The sequence below is a fragment of the Ornithorhynchus anatinus genome, chromosome 2 (genome assembly GCF_004115215.2).
Source record: "Ornithorhynchus anatinus isolate Pmale09 chromosome 2, mOrnAna1.pri.v4, whole genome shotgun sequence".
NCBI classification, from domain to species: Eukaryota; Metazoa; Chordata; class Mammalia; order Monotremata; family Ornithorhynchidae; genus Ornithorhynchus; species Ornithorhynchus anatinus.
Window position 1 is genome coordinate 101,496,139 of NC_041729.1, and position 25,408 is coordinate 101,521,546.

Consider the following 25,408-nt stretch of genomic DNA (forward strand, 5'->3'; position numbering starts at 1 on the left):
AGCGCTTAGCAAATACTGTTAAGATGAAAAATGCTCAGTTGGGCATTGGGAGACCCAGAAGACTGACTGGGGCCTCCAACCTACCGCTTCATGGACTTGGGAGACAGCTCTTTCTCGACCTCTTTCACCGGCATGCTATAGGGGTCCACGTTGTATTCGCTGTCATCGTCGTACTCGTGGTCCAGTAGCGTCCGGGCCCAGGTGCCCATGTCATAGGGTGGCAGCATCCCGCCGAACTCCGAGGGCAGGATCTCGGGGTGGATCAGCTGGTGCAGGCTGTTCAGGTTGTTGCCGTGCAAGAATATCTACGGGAAACGGCAAATCATCCCCCCCAAGAGAAGCTGAATTTCCCCAGCTGAGAAGAAACCTCGTCAAATCCTCAGGGGGCCCTAATAAAGCCCTGTAGCAGCAGTGAGAATAATCAATCAGTTTTATCGAGCACTTGCTGCGTGCAGAGCACTATACTGAGCGCTTGGGAGAGGAGAGTTGGTGGACACAGTCCTTGTCCACAAGAGGTTATGGTTGAGAAGGGAAGAAAGCAATCACTTCCCCGCAAGCTCCCCTAATTCTGTTGCTGTTTGCTTTATTTTATATCTCTGTCAGCGTTTCGTTTTCACGTTTCATCGTTCCTCGTGTGTCTTGCTCAGATCCCTTCTCCCCACTTTTAGATTAAGAGCCCCCAAGGGACAGGGATCACATCCAGTTTCCACCTGTGTACTCTCTCCCAGAGTTTACTGCAGTGTTCTGTGCTATTTGTTTGCTCTTTGAGATTCTCCCCCTTATTTCAGGGCGGATGATTGAAACGCATTTCAAATTACTTTGCGGGGCTCTGGGATGATGGACTAGGACTTCAGGGATTCCAACAGCAACAGAAGCAGATGAGAAGAGAAAGTGTTCTTGCTGCTTCCACAATTTCGGAAACCCTCTGCACTGCATCGCAAGAGTGCCGCTGCCCTCTCTCCGCCTCCATGAGGCGGGTTTGAGCGGCGTTGGGGGAAAGGACTGGATGTGAAGCGAGACAAGCGACTTCAGATGACCACCAGGGTACGATTCCTAAAAAAAAGTTAAAGTCCCCTGAAAAGCTAGAGGCTTTCAGCCTTTCAGATGGCTAAGACATAGGCGAGCTCAAGCCCAGCCATTGCACAGATTTCTCACAATGCTTCTCCCTAACTGGCAAGCAACCAGATCAGAGACTCCTACCTCATGTTCTATCTTCATCTCATTTTAATTTCAACGCGTTGAAAGCCAAAATAAATCTTCCCACGTGAGAAAAATACCCTTTTCAAGGGGATCTTAAACTGAAGTTTCTAATTCAAAATCCGCGTGCCTTTTCCTTACATTTAGAAAACAGACTAGCTACCTTGACACGTGGCTTTCACAAGGAAATTCTGCAGCATTAATATGTGGGCATATAGCCAGCGATGAGTGTTTAAACAAACACCAAATGGAATACACAAACACAGAAGGCTTTCTCTGTGGTGACCCGTTTCCGCGCGCTACCTTCACACCATAAAATGAGCAGCTATAACCAAAACCAAAACTAAAAATAGTACCCTTTTCCGAGTCTTCTCCTTTAAGAAAGGTCGTATCACCGTGTAGAGAGCATGGATGTACCAGGGCTGGTTGACGAAATGAATTCCTCCAAATCGAGCAGGAAAGCTGTCCTAAATTTACATATAAAACAAATCCCATTAGATGTTAGATAGAGATCCATAAGAGGGCATACATCAGCTTGGCTTCTTATGTTTACTCTCTTTTCCTTAAAGAAGGATGCAGATGTTGGGTTCACATGGAGGGCTTTCACCGGCCAATGAAAGAACAGCTGGGTCACTCAAGCTCTTAACTGAGAAGCCATCAGAAATAATAACAATAACTGTGGTATTTGTTAAGCGTTTACTATGTGCCAGTCTCTGTATTATGCTTTGGTGTTGATACGATGTAAATGGGTTGGACACAGTCCTTGTCCCACATGGGCTCACCGTCTTAATTCCCATTTTACAGATGAGGTAAATGAAGTCCAGAAAAGTGAAGTGACTTGCCCAAGGTCACCCAGCAGACAAATGGCAGAGCTCCGATTAGAACTCATAACCTTCTGGTTCCCAGGCTCGTGCCTATTCCACTACCCCATGCTGCTTCTCTTGATAAGCTGCTTCTCTTCTTTTGGGGTATTTGTCAAGTGCTTACTATGTGCCAGGCACCGTACTAAGCACTGGGGTAGATTCAATGTAAATGGGTTGGACACAGTCTCTGTCTTACATGGGACTCACAGTCTTAATCCCCATTTTACAGGTGAGGTAACTGAGGCCCAGAGAGGTGACCTGACTTGCCCAAGGTCACCCAGCAGACAAGTGGTGGAGTCAGGATTAGAACCCAGGTCCTTCTGACTCCCAGGCCCATGTTCCATCCACTAGGCCACCCAAGGTGTGCGTGGTTACTCAAATATTCCAATAAACCAATGGTTTCTGGGTCCTTGGATATGCTTTGCCTAGGAGTTGCCCTGCTCCAGTTTTATTTTTCTTTTTGAATGCTACTTCATGCATCCCTAAAAGGGGGTGATGACAATTTCTTAGCATTACAAAGATTCCCTTCACTCCACCCAGAAAATGGTCCGTTTTGAATTTTAACTCCAAGATAGTCTGAATGGAAATTCTAAAATACAGATTTTAGGTTGAAAGTATCATAACTCATTATAATACCATAAAATAATTATGAGTAATCATACTTTCATCCTTTTATCCATATTTTCACATTTCTACCCAGGCTATCTTGGAGTTAAAATTCAAAACTGTATTCATCAAGCACTGTTCTAAGCACTGAGGCTGATACAAGTTGATCAGGTCAAACACAGTCTCCGTCCCACATGGGGCTCACATTCTAAGTAGGAGAAGAACAGGTTTTGAATCCCATTTTACAGATGAGGAAACCGAAGCATGGAGAAATTAAACGACTTGCCCAAGGTCACACAGCAGGCAAATGGCACAGCCAGGATTAAAACCCAGGTCCTCTGACTCCCAGGCCGTTGCTCGTTCCACTACTTTCTATGGTATTTCTTAAGCCCTCTCTATGTGTCAGGCAATGTACAATGCACTTGGGCAGATACAAGCTAATCGACTTGGACACAGTCCATGTCCCACCTGGGGGTCACAGTCTTAATCCCCGTTTTACAAATGAGGCACAGAGAAGTGAAGCGACTTGCCCAAGGTCACATAGCTGACAAGTGGTGGGGCCAGGATTAGAAACCAAGTCTTTCTGACTCTAAAGCCCTAAGCTCTATCCACTATTTATTCATTCATTCAATAGTATTTACTGAGCGCTTACTATGTGCAGAGCACTGTACTAAGCACTTGGAATGTACAATTCGGTAACAGATAGAGACAATCCCTGCCCAACGACGGGCTCACAGTCTGATCGGGGGAGACAGACGGACAAAAACAAGACAACATAATCATGATAAATAGAATCAAGGGGATGTACACCTCATTAACAAAATAAATAGGGTAATAAAAATACCCTATTTATAATAAAAATACCCTAAATGAGCACAGTGCAGAGGGTAGGGAAAGGGAACGGGGGAGCAGCAGAGGGAAAGAGGGCTTAGCTGAGGGGAGGTGAAGGGGGGAAGGGGGAGGGAGCAGAAGGTGGAGCGGGAGAAAAGGGAGCAGAGGGAGCAGAGGGAAAAGGGGAAGCTCAGTCTGGGATGGCCTCTTGGAGGAGGTGAGCTCTCAGGAGGGCTTTGAAGAGGGGAAGAGAGTTGGTTTGGCAGAGGTGAGGAAGGAGGGCCTTCCGCGACCACAGGAGGACGAGGGCCAGGGGTCGAAGGCGGGATAGGTGAGAACGGGGGACGGTGAGGAGGAGGGCGGCAGAGGAGCGGAGCGTGCGGGGTGGGCGGTAGAAAGAGAGAAAGGAGGAGAGGTAGGAGGGGGCAAGGGGATGGAGAGCCTTGAAACCCCGAGTGAGGAATTTTTGTTTCACGCGTAGGTTGATAGGCAACCACTGGAGGTTATTAAGAAGGGGAATGACATGCCCAGGGCATTTCTGCAGGAAGATGATCTGGGCAGTGGAATGAAGAATAGACTGGAGGAAAGGAGATCAGGGAGAAGGCTGACACAATAATCCAGCTGGGATATTATGAGAGCTTGTACCGGTACGACAGCCGTTTGGATAGAGAGGAAAGGGCAGATCTTGGCGATATTATGAAGGTGAGACCGGCAGGCGTTGGTGAGGGATTGGATGTGTGGAGTGAATGAGAGCTGAGTCCAGGATGACACCAAGTTTGCGGGCTTGAGAGAAGGGAAGTGTGGTCGTACCGTCCACGGTGATAGGGAAGTCAGGAAGAGGTCAGGGTTTGGGAGGGAAGATAAGGAGCTCAGTTTTGGACATGTTGAGTTTTAGATGTCAGGAAGACATTCAGGTAAAGATGTCCCGGAGGCAGGAGGAGATACGAGCCTGAAGGGAGGGGGAGAGGACAGGGGAGGAGATGTAGATTTGTGTGTCATCTGCATAGAGATGATAGTTGAATTCGTGGGAGCGAATGAGTTCACCGAGGGAGTGAGTGTAGATGGAGAACAGAAGGGGACCAAGAACTGACCCCTGAGGAACTCCTACAGTTAGAGGATGGGAGGGGGAGGAGGAGCCCGCGAAGGAGACCGAGACTGACCGGCCAGAGAGATAGGAGGAGAACCGGGAGAGGACGGAGTCCGTGAAGCCAAGGTGAGATAAGATGTGGAGGAGAAGGGGATGGTCGACAGTGTCAAAGGCAGCTGAGAGGTAGAAGAGGATTAGGATGGAGTAGGAGCTGTTGGATTAGGCAACACTGCTCCTCTATTCTGACCATTCTCCTTTAGAGAAGATGTATGTGAAAGGCAAAGGTGCACATTTAATCCCTACTCGCCACCTAGGGTCTAGGCAACCTTGTCCCCTTGGTTGGTGGTACAGAGCTCATCTTTCTTTGGGTCTGGTCTCTGTATCATCACCACCGTCCCCACAAGGTAAACATGCAATATATATTACAACCGCTATATATTACTATCTATTGCTACTATATATTACAATCATCATCAGTATTAATTAAGTTCCTCCCGGGCACCGAGTATTGCTCTGGTTGCTCCTATGTGCAGAGCACTCCGTATAACACCTGCTGTTTGATGGGCACTGTACTGACAGCCTGCTATTTGTAGAGTGCTGTACTAGTCACCTACATTGTCTCTAGAGTATTGTACTCGGCATTTGGGAGTATACCAAGAAGTAAGACACGGTCCCCGCCCTTGATCTTACAGTGTAATAATAATAATAATGGTATTTGTTAAGTGCTTACTATGCGCCAGACACTAGATCTAAGCACTGGGGTGGATACAAGCACATCAGGTCGGACAGGGCCTGGATAGGCAGATATATATTATATACTTGCATTGGGAAGAGAAGGAAAAACATAGAAGTGACTGTTAAAATGAAAGTAAGCCAAAAAGAAACAGGTATGTAGAAGAGATAAATCTATTTATACAGGGTGGGTGATAATTATAATGATGATGGTATTTTTTAAGTGCTTACTGTGTGTCAAGCACTGTTCTAAATTCATTCAATAGTATTTCATTCAGTAGTATTTATTGAGCGCTTACTATGTGCAGAGCACTGTACTAAGCGCTTGGAATGAACAAGTCGGCAACAGATAGCTAAATGCTGCGGTGATAATGATAATAATGTTGGTATTTGTTGAGCGCTTACTATGTGCAGAGCACTGTTCTATGCGCTGGAGTAGTTACAGGATAATCAGGTTGTCCCACATGAGGCTCACAGTCTTAATCCCCATTTTACAGATGAGGGAACTGAGGCACAGAGAAGTGAAGTGACTTGCCCACAGTCACACAGCTGACAAGTGACAGAGCTGGGATTCGAACCCATGACCTCTGACTCCCAAGCCCCTGCTCTATCCACTGAGCCACGCTGCTTCTCTACAAGCTAATCAGGTTAGACACAGTCCCTGTCCCTGTCCCACATGGGGCTCACAGTCTTTTAATCCCCCTTTTACAGTTGATGAAACTGAGGCCCAGAGAAATTAAGTGACTCATCCAAGGTCACACAGCACACAAGTGGTGGAGCCAAGATTAAAACCCAGTTCCTTCTGATTTCTAGGCCCATGCTCTATCCACTGGGCCATAAGGATTGATTGAAGAACGTTTCACTCTTTTTTTTTTATGATATTTCTTAAGCACGTTCTATGTACCAGGCACATAAATGCAGGGGTAGATACAAGCTAATCAGGTTGGATGCAGTCCATGTATCCCTTGGAGCTCACAGTCTTAATCCCTCTTTTACAAGTGAGGAAACAGAGATCCAGAGACCCTTATTAAAAACCCAATTCTTCCAACATACTTTCCTCAACTATTTCCTTCATTTCCTTTTCTCCCACTCCCTCTTGGGTCAGGGAAGCAATGTGGTTTAGCGGAAAGAGAATGGGCCCGGGAGTCAGAAGCACCGGGATTTTTAATCTGTCTCCACACATCTGCTGTGTAGTCGCTTAACTTCTCTGAGCCTCGGTTGCTTCATCTGTAAAATGGGGATTAAGAGTGTGAGCCCCATGTGGGATAGGGACTGTGTCCAACCTGATTAATTTGTATCTATCCCAGTGCTTAGAACAGCGCTTGGCATATAGGTAGTGCTTAACAAGTACCGTAATTATTATTATCACCTGTTTCACTTGGATGTGCATCCTTTATTCACGCCTCCCTCTGCCCCACAGCACTTATGTACACTGTCTTGTCTCATGCCATCACGTCATCTCCAACCCATAGCGACTCCATGGACGCATCTCTCCCAAAACATCCCACCTCCATCTCCAATCATCCTGGGACTGGATCCATAGAGTTTTCTTGGTAAATACACGAAAGTGGTTTACCACTGCCTCCTTCCACATAGTGAACTCGAGTCTCCACCCTCGACTCTCTCCCGTGCCGCTGCTGTCCAGCACAGAGGAGTTTCGACTTGTAGCAGATCGCCTTCCCCTCGCTAGCCACTGGTCAAGCTACGAATGGGACGGACAGGCCTCTGCTCGACTCTCCCTCCCGTAGACGAGACTGGTAGAGGACTGGGAACTCTCCAGGTGCCACCCTGAGACAGGGACTTATGTACGTATCTATAATTTATTTATTTGTATTAATGTCTGTGTTCCTCTCTAGACTGTAAGCTCTCCCTGAGTAGAACATGTGTGAACGTGTCTACCAACTCTGTTATTAAGTACTGTCCCAAGTGTTCAGCACAGTGCTCTACACACAGTGAGCACTCAATAAATACAATTAAGTGATTTGCCTAAGGTTGTACAGCAGGCAAGTAGCGGAGCCAGGATTAGAACCCAGGTCTCCACTAGACCACACTGCTCCTCACTTTTGTCACGGCATTTTTTTAGAGTGACGGGGACACATGATTTCTCCCGCTTTCAGCACGGAAAAGGAAATCCTGCTCCCTGAAAAAGTGGTTGCCTTACTACAGTTTGTTGTGGGCAGGGAATGTGTCTCATGCTATATTTTACTCTCCCAAGTGCTTAGTACAGTGCTTTTCATAGTAAGCGTTCAATAAATATGATTATTGTTATTATTATAGGACTCTTAATCTAGTGGATAGAGCACAGGTCTGGGAGTCATAGGTCGTAGGTTCCAATCCCGGCTCTGCCACTTGTCAACTCGGTGACTTTGGGCAAGTCACTTAACTTTTCTTTGCCTCAGTTACCTCATCTGTAAAATGGGGATTAAGACAGTGAGCCCCATGTGGGACAACCCGATAACCTTGTATCTACCCTAGCGCTCAGAACAGTGCTTGGCACATAGTAAGCACTTAACAAATACCATCATCATTATTATTATTATTATTATCTGGGGAATAGCTTGAAAATTCTAACGACTATCCCCTTGGCCTTTGAAATTCACATTTCAGCTCCATCTTTATAGTTCCCAAGGCAGACTTTTCCTTTATGGGACTGAAGTTTTACCATTCCCTTTAGTCTGTAAACTCACTGTGGACAGAGAACATGTCTACCAACTCTACCAACTCTGTTATATTGTACTCTCCCAAGCATTTAGCCCAGTGCTCTGCACACAGTAAGTGCTCAATAAATACCATTGATGATGATGATGATGATGATGGTGGGGGTATATCACCCATCACAAGTTAAATCAGGAAACCCAAACCACAGTTTCCCAGGCCAGTCATTAATCAGGACTCTGAGGGACTAAGGATCAATATTAGCTTTTCTGTTTGCTTGTTTTTATTTGTTAAGTGCTTACTATGTGACAGGTACTGTACTAAACTGTAAGTCAGATAGAAACTCATCACGATGAACACAGTCTGTGTCCCAGATGGGGATCATAGGGTTAATCCTCATTTTACATATGAGGTAACTGAGGCACAGAGACATGAAATGACTTGACCAAGGTCACACTGAAGGCAAGTGGCAGAGCCAGGATTAGAAACCGGGTCCTTCTGACTCCCAGGCTCCTTCTCTATCCACTACGTCGTGCTGCTTCTTGTTGACAGTCAGAGGGCAGCTAGAGACATTTTCTATCAGACAGCCGTCAAGATGGAGTATGGCAAATGGACAACACTGAGGAAGCAGCGTGGCTCAGTGGAAAGAGCCTGGGCTTCGGAGTCAGAGGTCATGGGTTCGACTCCCGGCTCTGCCACTTGTCAGCTGTGTGACTGTGGGCGAGTCATTTCACTTCTCTGGGCCTCAGTTACCTCATCTGTAAAATGGGGATTAACCGTGAGCCTCACGTGGGACAACCTGATGTCCCTGTATCTACCCCAGCGCTTAGAACAGTGCTCTACACATAGTAAGCGCTTAACAAATATCGACATCATTAATAATAACAATGATTGTGTTTGTTAAGCATTTGCAATGTGCCAAACCCTGTACTAAGCACTAGGTTAGATACAAGATAATCAGGTCAGACACAATCCCTGTCCCACTCAGGGCTCACAGTCTGAGTAGAAGGGAGAAGTATTTGATCTATGTTTCACCGAGGAAGGGGATGAGACGCAGAGAAGAAAAGTGATCTGCCCAGGATCACAGAGCAATCAACTGGTGGAGGCAGGATTAGAACCCAGATCCTCTGACTCCCAGGTTCAAAATCTGGCTTTCCACTAGGCCAACCTGCTTCTCTCCACACCCCCACTTTGTCGATCAATCAATAGCTGCAAACTTCTCATGTTTAGGGACCATGTCTTTCTGTGCCATCACTGCAACTTCTGAGTGATTGGAATAATGCAGGCCACAAAATGCTTAGTACAGTGCTCTGATTCAATCAGTCAATGAATCAGTGGCATTTATTGAGTGCTTACTATGTGCGGAGCACTGTACTAAGCGCTTGGGAGAGTACAACAGAATTAGCAGGCACGTTGCCTGCCCGTAATGAGCTTGTAAGCGCTCAGTAAATACCACTGATGAGAGCTGCTCGAAGCCACTTCTTTCCCGATTGCGGCACCAGTTGCCTCTAGGCATTCGACTCCGATGCAGCTTATCTGCGACTGCGCTTCATTTCGTCCTTTTATTATTTTTACTGTTCCCCTTATCCCATTTCAGCTCACCTCATAGCAACTGTGCAAGTATTGTATTCTTGTCCATTATCCTGGAATGTGTCTGTTTATCGTTGTCTTGGACTTTCCCAAGTGCTTAGTACAGTGGTCCGCACAGTATGAGCTCAGTAAATACTATTTACAAGTATGAATGAATGAATTACAAGTAATCCTGAATGAATAAATACGGTTGGATGAATTCATTCATTCATTCAATCGTATTTATTGAGTGCTTACTCTGTGCAGAGCACTGTACTGAGCAGTTGCAGTGTACAATGCGACAACAGATAGAGACAGTCCCTACCCAACGACAGGTTCACAGTCTAAAAGGGGAAGACAGACAGAAAAACAAAACAAGCAGACAGGTATCAATACTATCAAAACAGATAAATAGAATCATAGAGATATACACAGATATATACATAGAGGATGAATGAATGCATCCTACCAACTCAGTCAGTGCAGCTGTACTGAGGAAAGCCGAGTCTCAGTGATCCATCGATCAACCACTCGGTGGTATTTACTGAGCGCTTACTGTGTGCAGAGTGCTGTAATAATAATAATAATAATGATAATAATAATTTTGGTATTTGTTAAGCTCTTACTATATGCAGAGCACTGTTCTAAGCGCTGGGGTAGATAGAGGGTCATCAGGTAGTCCCACGTGAGGCTCACAGTCTTAATAATCCCCATTTTACAGATGAGGTAACTCCAGGAACAGAGAAGTGAAGTGACTTGCCCAAGGTAACTTAGTGGCAGAGCCGGGATTAGAACCCACGACCTCTGACTCCTAAGCCCATGCTCTTTCCACTGAGCCACTCAAGCATTAGGTGCTTGGGACAGTACAAGACGACAGAGTCGGTAGACAAGTTCACTTGGTAGACAAGTTCCCTGCCCACAAGGAGCTTACAGTCTAGAGGGAGAGTCGGACATTAACACAAATAAAGAAATTATACACCTGTAAGCAGTGCGGTGGGGCTGAGGGAGGGGTGAATAAAGGTGCAAATCTAAGTACAAGGAAGACACAGAAAGGAGTGGTGAAGAGGAAATGAGGGCTAATCTGGGAAAGGCCTCGTGCTGTGTTGGAAGAGTTATATATGTACATATTTATAATTCTATTTCTTTTATTAATGTTGTGGATATATCTATAATTCTATTTGTATTGATGCCATTGATTCCTGTCTATTTGTTTTGTTTTATTGTCTGTCTCCTCCCTTCTAAACTGTGAGCCCGATGTTGGTTAGGGATTGTCTCTATCTGTTGCCGAATTGCATTTTCTAAGTGCTTAGTACAGTGTTCTATTTATTTGGTATTGTTTTAATGAGATGTTCATCCCCTCGATTCTATTTATTGCTATTGTTTTTGTCTGTCCGTCTCCCCCGATTAGACCGTGAGCCCATCAATGGGCAGGGACCGTCTCTATCTGTTACCGATTTGTCCATTCCAAGCGCTTAGTACAGTGCTTTGCACATAGTAAGTGCTCAATAAATATTATTGAATGAATGAATGAATGCTCTGCACACAGTAAGCACTCAATAAATACGATTGAATGAATGAATAAGTGCATCATTAATAAAGCTTTGAGGGTGACGGTCTGTCGGATATGAAGTGGGAAGGAGTTCCAGGCCAGAGGCGTCACATAGAGGGTTGAGTCTGTTGCTCGTGTTCATGTTCTGCCATTTGAATAGGGCACTTAGAGAATACTGTTGGAAGTGCTCAAGAAATCAGATACAACATCTGGGTTGGGTCTGGATCTCACAACCACATAAAAGATTGGAGACCTCGAGATGGGTCCGAAGCTTGCAAGAGAAGCGGCGTGGCTCAGTGGAAAGAGCCCGGGCTTGGGAGTCAGAGATCATGGGTTCTAATCCCGCCTCCGCCACTTGTCTGCTGTGTGACCTCGGGCGAGCCACTTAACTTCTCTGCGCCTCAGTTACCTCATCTGTAAAAATGGGGATTACAATATGTGAGCCCCACGTGGGGCAATCTGATGACCCTGTATCTACCCCAGCGCTTAGAACAGTGCTCTGCACATAGTAAGCGCTTAACAAATACCAACATTATTATTTATTATTATCATAATTGCCATACTTTTAACTCACACTCTTCCTAAAGATAGACTGGCCTTCTTCATTCATTTTTTTTGGTTGTTTGTCTATCATTGTATCAGTGGTAGAAAGCTCCTCCCACGTGCTCTCGGACCCCCTCCACCGTCACGGAAATAGACACCTTGGTAACCACGGCCTTACTTCCCACCTCCGAGGGCTCCCGTTCCCGACATCCTCCACAAGGGCTGGACCAGGAATAAAAGCTGCCCCTGTGTACGCCCACAGCACGAGGCCAACACCAAACTCCAGAAAGACTGGTGTCTCTGCGTGAACTCTGAGCCAAAAGGAGCCTGAAATTCTGCGCCTGGAGCCACAGCGTCCTTCTGATTCTGTCTTTTCTTTGTGTATTTTTCCATATTGTTTGAATGTTTCATCATTCCTGATATGTGTCTCTCCAGTCTCTCCTCCCCATTTATACTTTTAGATCTTGAGGACCCCCCAAGAGAGAGGGACCATGTCTAATTCCTACCTGTGTATTCTCTCCCTGCCCTTAGTACTGTGGCCTAACGGAAAACGCCCGGGTCTGGGAGTCAGAGAACTGCCATTTGCCAGTTGGGTGACCTTGGGCAAGAAGACACACTTCTCTGTGCCTCAGTTTTCACAACTATAAAATGGAGATTCAGAACATGCTCTTCCTCCTACTTCGACTCCAGGTCCATATGGGACAGGGGCTGTGTGCAACCTCGTGATCTTGTTTCCACCCCAGCGCGTAATACAGTGCTTGGCACAGAGTAAGCACTAAACAAATGTCACAAATCATTTACAGTGTTTTGCAGACAGTAAGTGCTTAATAAATTCGATGACTTCTACTACTACTAACAATAATAATGATAATAATAGTAATGGTATTCTTCAGCACTCTTCTAAGCGCTGGGGTACTTACAGTCTAATCGGGTCAGATACAGTCCCTGTCCCACATGGAGCTCACAGTCTGAATCCCCATTTTACAGGTAAGGTAACTGAGGCACAGAGAAGTTAAGCGATTTGCCCAAGGTCACACAGCAGACAAGTGGTGGAGCCAGGATTAGAACCCAGGTCCTTCTGATTCCCTGGCTCCATCCAGTAAGCTACAGTGCTTCTATTACCTCCTATGGCAACCCCTTTATGTTGATTTCACACAGAGGCTGGGAAGTCAAAACCAAAAATGTTTGGGGGAGAAAAAGGAATTTTCTGAGAACAGAAAATGAGACACTGCTAGAAGAGTGATGGGAAAATGAAGATCCCAAGTCCAGGACTATGGGACAGGAAAATCCTTATTCCAGCTAAGGGGAGTATGTTGAGTGGGGTCAGGCTATGAGTCAAGAAACAGTAGCCAAGAACCTGGGGAAACTTCTACAGAAGAAATCGCATTTTAAGATAGAGAAAGGCAGGAGCTGGCTAGAATAATGAGCAGGAAGAAGGACTGCAAATGTATCCTTTTTTTTTTTTTACTTTAAAGGCATTTAAGCCCTTACCGTTTGCCAGACACTGTACTAAGCACTGGGGTAGATACAAGATCAACAGGTTGGACACATTCCATGGCCCACATGGAACTCACAGTTTTAATACTCTGTTACAGGCTCTTGTTATATCCCGGCTAGACTACTGTGTCAGCCTTCTCTCTGACCTCCCTTCCTCCTCTCTCCCCCCGCTCCGGTCTATTCTTCACTCCGCTGCCCGGCTCATCTTCCCGCAGAAACGATCCGGGCATGTCACTCCCCTTCTTAAACAACTCCAGTGGTTGCCTATCGACCTCCGCTCCAAACAAAAACTCCTCACTCTAGGTTTCGAGGCTCTCCGTCACCTCGCCCCTTCCTACCTCTCCTCCCTTCTCTCTTTCTACCGCCCACCCCGCACGCTCCGCTCCTCCGCCGCCCACCTCCTCGCCGTCCCTCGGTCTCGCCCGTCCCGCCGTCGACCCCCGGGTCGCGTCCTCCCGCGGTCCCGGAACGCCCTCCCTCCTCACCTCCGCCAAACTGATTCTCTTTCCCTCTTCAAGACCCTACTTAAAACTCACCTCCTCCGAGAGGCGTTCCCAGACTGAGCTCCTCTTCTCCCTCTACTCCCTCTGCCATCCCCCCTTTACCTCTCCGCAGCTAAACCCTCTTTTTCCCCTTTTCCCTCTGCTCCTCCACCTCTCCCTTCCCATCCCCACGGCACCGTACTCGTCCGCTCAACTGTATATATTTTCGTTACCCTATTTATTTTGTTAATGAATTGTACATCGCCTCGATTCTATTTAGTCGCCATCGGTTTTTACGAGATGTTCTTCCCCTCGACTCTATTTATCGCCATCGTTCTCGTCTGTCCGTCTCCCCCGATTAGACTGTAAGCCCGTCAAACGGCAGGGACCGTCTCTATCTGTTGCCGACTTGTTCATCCCAAGCGCTTAGTACAGTGCTCTGCACATAGTAAGTGCTCAATAAATACTATTGAATGAATGAATACTCATTTTATGGATGAGGTAACTGAGGCCCCCAAGAAGTTAAGTGACTTGGCCAAGGTCATGTAGCAGATGAGTTGCAGACCGGGCTTAGAACCCAGGTCCTTCTGACTCCCAAGTCCACTAGGCCATGCTGCTGCTCACTAGACCACACTGCTTGAAAAATCCTTGAGAGTCCAGTGGGATTCCCAGGTCATTTTTTGATTGTTCTGGACAGAGCTCACTAACACAGATTGAGGCAGGTGATGCACGGTGGCTCTAATCCTTCACTCAACTTCACCTCAAGACCACGGACAAAATAGCCTTAATAGGATGCTCTAGGGTAGGTAGACTGCCAATTCCAATGAGAAAATTAGCCAGTCTCAGGGGCCCATCACATCGAATTACAAACAGATCATCTTGTCTGGTTTTGCATGACATATCTGGCTATCCTTCCAGATTGAAGATGACACTTTTGATGGTGAGATTTTTACCCGAATGAGTTTCTGTTCCTGAGAAGTCTATTATGCATAAAGTCCTCTCCCTACTGGATTGCTTCATGAGTCAGAGAAGGGAAGGCAGCTAGCAACAGAAAGCACGGAGAGTAGCTCAGGAGAATGAAGAGTATGAGGTGGAGAGAGAAGCAGCACGGTCGACTGGACAGAACACGGCCCTGGGAGTCAGGAGGACCAGAGTTCTAAGCTGGCTCCACCACGTGTCTGCTGTGTGACCTTGGGCAAGTCACTTCACTTCTCTGTGCCTCAGTTACCTCATCTGTAAAATGGAGATTAAGACTGTGAGCCCCATGTGCGGCAGGGCCTGTGTGCAACCTGATTAACTGGTTTCTACCCCAGCATTTAGGACAGTGACTGGCATATAATAAGGGCTAAGTAATGCCATTAAACGTTTTCTTTTTAAAAAGTGAGCAAAGAAAGCTGAGAAATAAGAAGGCAAAAGCTGGTGGAGAGTCTTATTGCCAAAAATCGGGGGATTTAGTTTAATCTCCAGGTTAATCTCTAGACTTTTGGTCCTTGTGGGCAAGGACCGTGTCTTTCAATTCTATTGTGTTGTTCTCTCCAATGCTCTTCACACAATAAACACTCAATAAATACCACTGATTGATTGATTGATTGGTATGTGGGTGAGTAGTGAATTCGTAACAATTTCAGGCGGGGATTTGTTTTTACCATTTTGCATTTCAAGGCTGAGACTTAAAAAAAATTAAATATTCCCTGGAGATAACTTTCCTGTCAGAATCTCTAATTTTAAAAGGACTGTGCTTGGTTTTGCTATGAATAACTCAGCAGTCTCTGTTTATTTTAAGACACTTGGCAGAGATGTAAGCTGCTTTTTTTAAAAATGAACATAGTACATCTGAGTATCAATTGCTACTTTTCTTTCAGGGAGCCAAATAAATACTGTCCACTGAAGGCAAAGCAATATCGTTTGTGGCATTTCTGCAAAAATGCACACTGAATGGAACCATAACGACCGGTGGAATTGCAGCAACCAGCCAAGCCCCAAGTTCCATTTAGGCAACACAGAGATCTGTCCCCATTATAGGACATTTGAACAAGAAGAGTTGAGGCAAGAACAAGAGTTGACCTTGGCCTTTCCCCAGTCCACCCTTTACCACAAAAACCAACCTGATTTTATGGACAGAAATCCCTCATTTAGTGAATTCCCCAAAGATTGGTCATTTTAGAGATGGCCTTTCAAAGTGATTATTCCCTTTCCTGGGATTTCTAAGGCTTGGTCTCGGGCATTTCCAGAGAAGAGGAACTGGGCAGAGTAATCAGGGGAGGGGGCTGAGGAATCAGGAGCCTACCCCGGAATTTCATGAAGATTCGTGGTGAAGCAGGAGAACATACTATTCCCCTCTTTCCCTCCAGCTTTGTTGCAATTGATCATTTGGTGGCCTTGTCCCAGATTCCCAACTGCCTGGTTCCAGCAGCAAGGAAAAAAGTCACGGCGTTTTCACTAATAATAATAATAATGATACTGTTGGTATTTGTTAAGCGCTTACTATGTGCAGAGCACTGTTCTAAGCGCTAGGGTAGATACAGGGTAATCAGGTTGTCCCATATGAGGCTCACAGTCTTGATCCCCATTTTACAGATGAGGTAACTGAGGCACAGAAAAGTTAAGTGACTTGCCCACAGTCACACAGCTGACAAGCGGCAGATCTGGGATTCGAACCCATGACCTCTGACTCCCAAGCCCGTGCTCTTTCCACTAAGCCACACTGCTTCACTAGGAAGTAGGAGAAAAGTTTCTGGAGAAAGTAATATTTTCTGCTTTCCCTCCCACTGATTTACAGCTTATTGTCAGGCTTCGAAGATACTGAAACTTCTCCAGGCTTGTAAAGGCAGGAAAACATCCCTCTCCCTTCCTCCCCAAATTCCAGTGATCATAAACAAACTGCCCCAGTTTCCCTCCCATTTACTGTGTCACTGGCACAGGGGACTCAACAGGCAGGTTTACCCATGGATCAGATCCTAACTGGGGAAACCAATCGGAAGAGGGAAGGAGAGGAGTGGTACCACACTAAACAAGTTTCCATTCTTAAGGAGTACCATATCCCTCCCTCCCTTCCAAGGCTCTGAAAAAAGTCACCTTTTCTTAGCAGCCTTGCCTGATTAATTCCACCCCTTCCAAGTCACGTTATGCCCTCAGTCATCTTGGCATTCAAGCATTTAATCTAGTCTTTTATTCATTTATTTATTTTTATTTATCCATGCATATGTACTCTTTCTATCTGTTCTTCTGCACAGCTATTGTAAGTCCATTCATTTATATCTCCTTATCTTCTCCAATTTCCTGTAAACTCACTGAAGACACAAAGTGTACCTTTTACCTGTTTGTTAATATTCCCCATATACCTATTCAGTGGTATGCATACAGTGGGAACTCAGTGTATGCTGATTGATGATAATGAGAAAGAAGAGGAGCAAGAAGAGAAGGAGTAGGAAGTGGGAAAGAAAATGGAGGAGGAGGAGAAGGAGAAGGATGAAAAGGAGAAGGAAGAGGAGGACAAGAAGGTACTAGCGGAGAAGGAGGAGGAGAACAAGTAGAAGGGGGAAAGGAGAAAGAGTAGAATGAGGAGGATGAAGAGGAGGAGGAGAGGACTAAAGAGGAGGAAGAGAAGGAGGAAGTGGAGAGGAGCAGAATAGGGAGAGGAAAGGATTAGGACAAGGATGAGGAGGGGAGGAGAATAGGAGGAGGAAAAGGAGGAGAAGGGGAGGACTAGGAAAAGGAAGAAGAGGGGAAGAGAACTAGAGCAAGGAAAGGGAGGTGAAGGATGAAAAGGAGAAGGAGAAAGAGGAGGACAAAAAGATAGTGGAGGAGGAGAAGAAAAAGTAGGAGAAGGGGGAAAAGAAGAAAGAGGAGGAGGATAACAAGTAAGAGAATGGAAAAAGGAGAAGGATGATAACAAATAGGAGAAGGGGGGAGGGAGGAGGAAGAGGAGAAGGAGGGAGAGGAGGAGGAGAAACAAGGGGGAGGAAGAAGAGGAGGAGGACAAGGAGGAAAAGAAGGAGGTGGAGGAGAAGGAGGAAGAGGAAAGAACCAAGCTGAAGTTCAGGACGATTTTCTCCCCTCAACAATTAATTCCCCAACGGTGACAAAATAGGTCACCAGTTTAGCACCAGTCGTACACTAGCACAGTGATGATGACCCATTTCCTTCCTGGCTTTCTAAAGAAGCATCATGTGGGAAGCATCTGACTCCAGGTGGGACCAGCTCTGTCTGCAGGGCTGCGGGGCTGCAGGGCTTGTGCGGGAGGTGGCGGGCCTCTCAGCGAACAAGCGTGATGCTTCTAGTGCCATTTCAGGAATGAAGCGTGACATGTGATTTGTGGGTTGGTTTGTGCTACTTCTGAGTCTCATCTAGGTCATCCAATCCTACTCTTCTACTTCACACTCACTTGTTCAGGGAACTCATCCTCAACTAGGAATCTCAGAGGTCTCCCAAATCTACCTCCCTGACACTGACCTCTTAGCTTCTCCGATATCTAGCATTCCGTCTTGCCACTAGGACATCTCTACATGACTGACTCTCAGCTAAATGTGTCCAAAGGTGAACGCCTCCTCTTCCTTCCCAAATCTTCCTCACATTTCAAAATACCTCCATCCTACCTGTTGTCAAAGGAGAAGGAGGAGAATAACATGTAGGAGAAGGGGGAAAAGGAGGAAGAAGAGGAGGAGGAGGAAGAGGAGGACGAGGGAGAGGAGAAGGAGAAGGAAAAGGAGGAGGAAGACAAGGAGGACAGGGAGGAGATGGAGGTTAATGCCAAAGAATTATCCCTAACTCCATGCAGTTTTTTGGTCCTCATTTTCAGCTTCCCAGTAAACCTCTCACTTTTTCTCAGCAGTATTTCGCAGATTCATTCATTCAGTAGCATTAATTGAGCACTTACTATGTGCAGAGCACTGTACTAAGCACTTGGAATGTACAATTTGACAACAGATAGAGACAATCCCTGCCCAATGACAGGCTCACGGTCTAATCGGGGGAGACAGATGGCAGAGCAAAACAGAACTTCTTCTCTATCCAAATGGCCATCACCCTGGTAAAGATGCAATTAATCTCGTCTTTCTGATTATTTCGACCCTGTAATCTCCAAGCCTCCAGCCTCTCTCTTCTTCAGTCCTTATTTCACTGTGATGGTCAGATCATTTTTCTAAAATGAATGAATGAATGAACCAATCAGTAGAATTTACTGAGTTCAAACTGTGTATAGAGCTTGGGAGAGTACAACGTGATAGAGGCGGTAGTCACGATCCCTGCCAACAGCCTAGAGGTAGGGAGGGAAACTAACACTTTCCTCTTTTCACTCCCCCGAATCCTCCGAAACCCTCCTACTCATGCCGGACCAAGCAGAAACTCCTGTTCACTGGCTTTAAGAGACTCAGCCTTAGGTGGAAGCAGGGTACACTCTGAGACTTCCTTAGACATAGAAAAAGGGAAGGGCGGTTACCGTCATCGGCCCACTCCGTCGCTCAGTCTCGCCTTCCCAACAAATGGTGAGTCGATGCTCAGAGGTTTGCTTTGTCCCTTTGTTTTCCCTTCCCCAATCAGTTAATCAGTGGTCTCTATTGAGCCCTTACTGTGTGCTGACCACTACGTTAAGTGCTTGGAAAAATACCCTATTTTAATAATAATGATGTTGGTATTTGTTGAGCGCTTACTATGTGCAGAGCACTGTTCTATGCGCTGGGGTAGATACAGGGTCATCAGGTTGTCCCACGTGAGGCTCCCAGTCTTCATCCCCATTTTACAGATGAGGTCACTGAGGCCCAGAGAAGTGAAGTGACTTGCCCACAGTCACACAGCTGCCAAGTGGCAGAGCAGGGATTCGAACCCATGACCTCTGACTCCCAAGCCTGGGCTCTTTCCACTGAGCCACGCTGCTCCCTCGGAAGCCTATTTTCGAGTTGGCAGGCATGATCCTTGCCTATCAGGAGCTTAGAGTCTACAGGCCACTCTGCCTTGAATTCCCTCCCTACTCAAATGTTGCCAGACCACAACTTTCCCAATCTTCTAAAGCCCCCTGGAATCCCACTTTCTCCAGGAAGCCTTCCCCGATCAATTCCCATAATCCCAAATTCAATCAACTGAACAGTATCATATGCAGCTCTTTCCACCCTCAATTATTTTATGGGACAGGGCCCAGCTCCGCCCCTTGCCTGCTGTGTGACCTCAGGCAAGTCACTTCAGTTCTCTGCGCCTCTGTCACCTCATCTGTAAAATGGCGGTTAAGACCGTGAGTCCTATATGAGACAGGAACTGTGTCCAACCTGATTACCTTGTATCTAACCCAGTGCTTAGAACAGTGCTCGGCACATAGTACGCGCTTAACAAATACCATTATCATTATTATCATTTGGCTAACTGCCGCCTGAATTCCGAACCTCCAATTGGCTCGGCATCTCCCAGAATATCGGAGGACTGGATCCGGTGGTGAGAGAAGACCTACGCTCTGGCTCATGCGGCAAGGGATGGATAAAGGCAAAACTCTCTGAGGCCCTGAACCAGTCCCCAGGACTGTAAGCTAAGTCTTTGTGGCCAGGAATCAGAGGTAAAAAACAAATAGTTTTCATTAGGCCAACAATCTTAGACTGTAAGCCCGTCAAAGGGCAGGGATTGTCTCTATCTGTTACTGATTTGTACATTCCAAGCGCTTACTGCAGTGCTCTGCACATAATAAGCACTCAATAAATACTACTGAATGAATGAATGAAACTTGTGCTCCTGCCTGCTTTATCCTTGTTCTTCTTCCTGATCCCACGAGCTCCAAGTCATTATCTGTAAGGTCCCCTAGGGCAGAGAGCACGTTCTTTTTATCTGGTGGATTCTACCAAGGGCTTAGCACAGTGTGATGAACTGAGCGGTAACTCAGTCAATATCACCACTTAATAATAATAATGATGTTGGTATTTGTTAAGCGCTTACTATGTGCAGAACACTGTTCTAAGCGCTGGGGGAGATACAGGGTCATCAGGTCGTCCCACGTGAGGCTCCCAGTTAATCCCCACTTTACAGATGAGGGAACTGAGGCCCAGAGAAGTGAAGTGACTCGCCCACAGTCACACAGCTGACGAGTGGCAGAGCCGGGAGTCGAACTCATGACCTCTGACTCCGAAGCCCAGGCTCTTTTCCACTGAGCCAATTGTTTGATTGTTGGAAGTGTGAAAATGTGTGTGTTGGGGAAAAGAGGAGAGAGGGAGGGAGAAGGGGTAGGAGCGAGCTAGCGTGTTACTATGGTGATTCCATCTTCGATCTAGCCAGCTCTCCTCCTCACCTCCCACAGTGCCTAGATAGGCAAACGGCAAGGAGAGGGTGGATGTCACCTCTCCCTGCCCGGTCGGATAGGTTGAAGGCGGCTGTCCTATTCTGCCCTCTGACAAGGCAAACACCACACCGTAGATCGTCAGCTCCGTACGGCACAGGGACTGTGTCTGGTCTGATCGATTATCTCATACCTATCCCAGTGCTTGGTACAGTTTTAGGGACTTAGTAAGCACTTAACGGATATTATTATTATTAGAAAAAAAAATAAATACTCGTTACTACTAAAAATAAAGCACTGAGGATTTTCAGGTCCCAGCAAAAAGATTTCAACATACTAATCTCACGCCCACCAACACACGCGTTCACACACACAGTATGGACCAAGAACATCCCTGATCTGCTTCCAAAGCAGGCATTTCCCTTTTCAATGATTGACAAAAACGTTTCTTTTTTTTCTTTCATTCGCATGCTCCTTTCCTTCCTCAGGAAATACTCGGAGCACCGAAAGTGACAAATATAATCTGCCATCAGATGCCGAGCTATGGAAAGTGAGAAGCTTCTGATCCAGATCTGTTCTCCCGAGAGTATTCTGGAAGTGTCAAAGGGAGCCACTAACTCCTGAAATTAAAAATACACCAAGGCAGCAACTTTTTCAATTGGATTCCCAAACCAGGTGCCCTCCAGCAAATGCACTAAGAGTCCCAGGGTTCCTCACACTATTGGGGTCTTCAACATTCTCTCAAACCACTCCTCCGACAATGAGGCCTCCTTTCCTCTTCTCCCATTCCCTTCTGGGGCACCCTGACTTTATCCCTTTATTCATCCCCCCTCCGAGCCCCACAGCACTTATATACATATCCGTAAATTTATTTATTAACAATACTGTCTCTCTTTCCCTCGACTGTAACCTTGTTGTGGGCAGGGAATCAGAGGTCGTGGGTTCTAATCCCAGCTCCGCCACTAGTCAGCTCTGTCACTTTGAGTTCTCTGTGCCTCAGTTACCCCATCTGTAAAATGGGAATTAAGACTGTGAGGCCACGTGGGACAACCTGATTATCTTGTAACCACCCCAGCACTTAGAACAGTGCTTGGCACATGGTAAGCACTTAACACATACCAAAAAAAAAAACCCAAAAAAACAAGCAAACCAACAGGGAATGTGTCTGTTTGATGCTATATTATACTCTCCCAAGTGCTTAGTATTCATTCAATTCATTCAGTCATTACTGTGTGCAGAGCACTGTACTAAGTGCTTGGAAAGTAGAATTCAGCAATAAAGAGAGACAATCCCTGCCCAAACCGGGCTTACATGCTCTGCACACAATAAGCACTCAATAAATATGATTGACTATGTCACTATTGTCAGTGACAGTGCTTTCCATTCATCCATCCATCCATGTTTCCATCTAGCTGTTTAATTAATTATTCCTTGCCTCCTCAGAGAAGCAGCATGACCTAGTGGATAGAGCACTGGCCTGGGAATCAGAAGGACCTGGGTTCTAATCCTGGCTCTGCTTGCACAGTTATACTGTTATTCCTTCCCTCCTTAGAGAAGCAGTTTGGCCTAGTGGATAGAACCTAAGCCTGGGAGTCAGAAGGTCGTGGGTTCTAATCCCACCTCCACCACTTGTCTGCTGCGTGGCCTTGGGCAAATCATTTAACTTCTCTGCACCTCAGTTCCTTCATTTGTAAAATGGGGATTACGACTGTGAGCCCCACGTGGGGTAGGGACTGTGTCTAACCCGATTTGCTTGTATCTACCCCAGCGCTTAGTCGAGTGCTTTGCACAGAGTAAGCGCTTCATGAATGCCACAATTATTATTATTAAAAGGAGCATGCATGATGGAGTAAGGTGCCAAAGGTTAAGAGATTTAAGCTTTGCAAAACACCATGAAATTATGAACTTCTACGTATTATTAAAAATGTTATATGGCCCTCTAATACCAACTCAGCACCTCTGAAGAGTGAAGATGACTTCAATCTAAACACAGACAAGGAGGGGATCCTGAAGAGACGGCAATAACCTTTCAATATTCAATCAGTGGTATTTATTGAGCGCTTACGAAGCACTTGGGAGAGTACAATAATAATGATGGTATTTGTGAAATGTTTACTATATACTAAGCATTGTATTAAGCACCGAGGTAAATACAAGATGATTCAGTTGGATGCAGGTCCTGTCCACATGGGGGTCACAACCTAAGCGGGAAGGAGAACAGGTATTGCATCCCCGTTTTACAGATGAGAAAACCGAGACAAGATAAATTAAGTGACTGGCCCAGGGTCACACACAGCAGGTAAGTGGCAGTGTTGGGTTTGGAACTCAGATCCTTAAACTCCCTAGCCTGTGCTCTTTTCTCTAGGCTACACTGCTTTCTTATACAACAGATACAACTCCTTGCCCACAGGGAGTTTAGGGTCTAGAGTGGGAGATTCTGCTCTATACATTTTCTACTCTTACAGGTAAGGCTCTACAAAATGTAGAAAACCTTCCAAAACCTTCCAAGATACTGCACTTGCCCCAACCACTAAGGAAGTCCCAGCAGCACCACCACAAAACACACCTAAACACCTGGACCTCTTTCTAGGTAGGGAATGTGTCTGTTTATTGCTATAGCAAACTGTCCCAAGCGCTTAGTACAGTGTTCTGCCCACACTAAGTGCTCAATAAATACAGTTGAATGAATCAGTCAATTCAATCCGATTTTCATTCATATTTATTGAACACTTACTGTGTACAAAGCACTGTACTAAGTGCTTGGGAGAGTCCAATAGAACAACAGACACATTCCTGCCCACAACAAGCTCACAGTCTAGAGGGGGAGACAGGCATTAATATAAATAGTTAGATAGATATAGATAGAAAGTTAGAGATAGATGGATATAGATAGATAGATAGATAGATAGATAGATAGATAGATAGATAGATAGATAGATAGATAGATAGATAGATAGATATAGATAGATAGATAGATGAGAGAGAGAGAGAGACCGATTGATGATAGATAGATAGATAGATAGATAGATAGATAGATAGATAGATAGATAGATAGATAGAGATAGAGATAGATAGATTAGATAGATAGATAGATAGATAGATAGATAGATAGATAGATAGATAGATAGATAGATAGATAGATAGATAGATAGATAGATAGATAGATAGATAGATAGAGATAGATAGATAGATAGATAGATAGATAGATAGATAGATAGATAGATAGATAGATAGATAGATAGATAGTGAGTGAGAGAGAGATAGATAGATAGATATAGATAGATAGTGAGAGAGATAAATAGAGATAGATAGATAGATAGATAGATAGATAGATAGATAGATAGATAGATAGATGTATATGTGCTGTGAGGATGGGAGGAAGGATGAATGAAGGAACAATTAAGAGGGGTGCAGAAGGGAGTGGGAGGAGAGGAGAGGAGCCTTATTCAGGGAAGGCTTCTTGGAGGAGATGTGCCTTCAATAAGGTTTTGAAGTGGGGGGGAGCGGAATTATCTGTCTGATATGAGGAGGAAGGGCGTTCCAGGCCAAAGGGAAGATGTGGGCAAGAGGTCGGCGGTGAGGTAGACGAGATCAAGGTACAGTGAGAAGGTTAGCACTGGATGACTGGGTGGCACAACCATGGAGAATCTACGAGCACAGAGGTGACTCGCTGCCTCAACATTCACACAGACTCTTCCTCAACTTTATGATATACTGAGGAAACGCCCCACAGTCTCACCATGACCGACCTCTTTAAGAAAGTGACAGATCTGACTGTAACAATTATCAAGGTACCTCATCAGAATATCGTGCCAGTAAAATCCTCATAAGGTTACTCCTGGGTTGGCGACTGAAGAATATCAGAGATTGCCCTGGAATCACAATGTGCTTCAGATCATAGAGTGACAGAGCCAGACGTGAAGTCTGCAGCACATGAGATATAGGAGGAAATTGAAGCAATCTGATTTGTGCTCCCCAAAGTCTTCCCACCACCCTCTCGCCACTCCACTGCCATCCCCTCATCTTTCTCTTATTTCCCAGTAGTTCCTCAAAAGGTGGTCTCCCATCTGCTCTCCAAACCACATAATGTAATACTTGTGCCTCTGACTTTATCCTTGGGAAGCAGCATGGCCTAGTGGAAAGAGCACTGGGAATCAGAAGAACATGGATTCCAATCCTGGCTCTGCCATTTATAATAATAATAATGGCATTTTTTAAGTGCTAACTATGTGCAAAGCACTGTTCTAAGTGCTGGGGAGGATACAAGGTGATCAGGTTGTCCCATGTGGGGCTCACAGTCTTAATCCCCATTTTACAGATGACTAAGGCACAGAGAAGTGAAGTGATTTGCCCAAAGTCACACAGTTGACAAATGGCGGAGCCGGGATTCGAACCCACGACTTCTGACTCCCAAGATCGTGCTCTTTCCACTGAGCCACGCTGCATTAGTCTACTGAGTGACCTTGGGCAAATCACTTCACTTCTCTGTGCCTCAGTCATCTCATCTGTAAAATGGGGATTAAGACTGTGAGCCCCATGTGGGAAATG

At 45.7% G+C, this 25,408-nt stretch overlaps 1 protein-coding gene across 1 annotated transcript in view; it reads right to left on the reverse strand.

The window, feature by feature from the left end:
* CLVS2 (clavesin 2) overlaps window positions 1-25,408 on the reverse strand; it is an 82,711-nt gene that overhangs the window by 13,837 nt on the left and 43,466 nt on the right. Inside the window, exons 3-4 of the mRNA XM_029057592.2 lie at window positions 1,554-1,664; window positions 85-305 (exon numbers count right to left, since the gene is read on the reverse strand). Coding sequence (XP_028913425.1) covers window positions 85-305; window positions 1,554-1,664 — 332 coding nt within the window. The remainder of the gene's footprint in view (window positions 1-84; window positions 306-1,553; window positions 1,665-25,408) is intronic.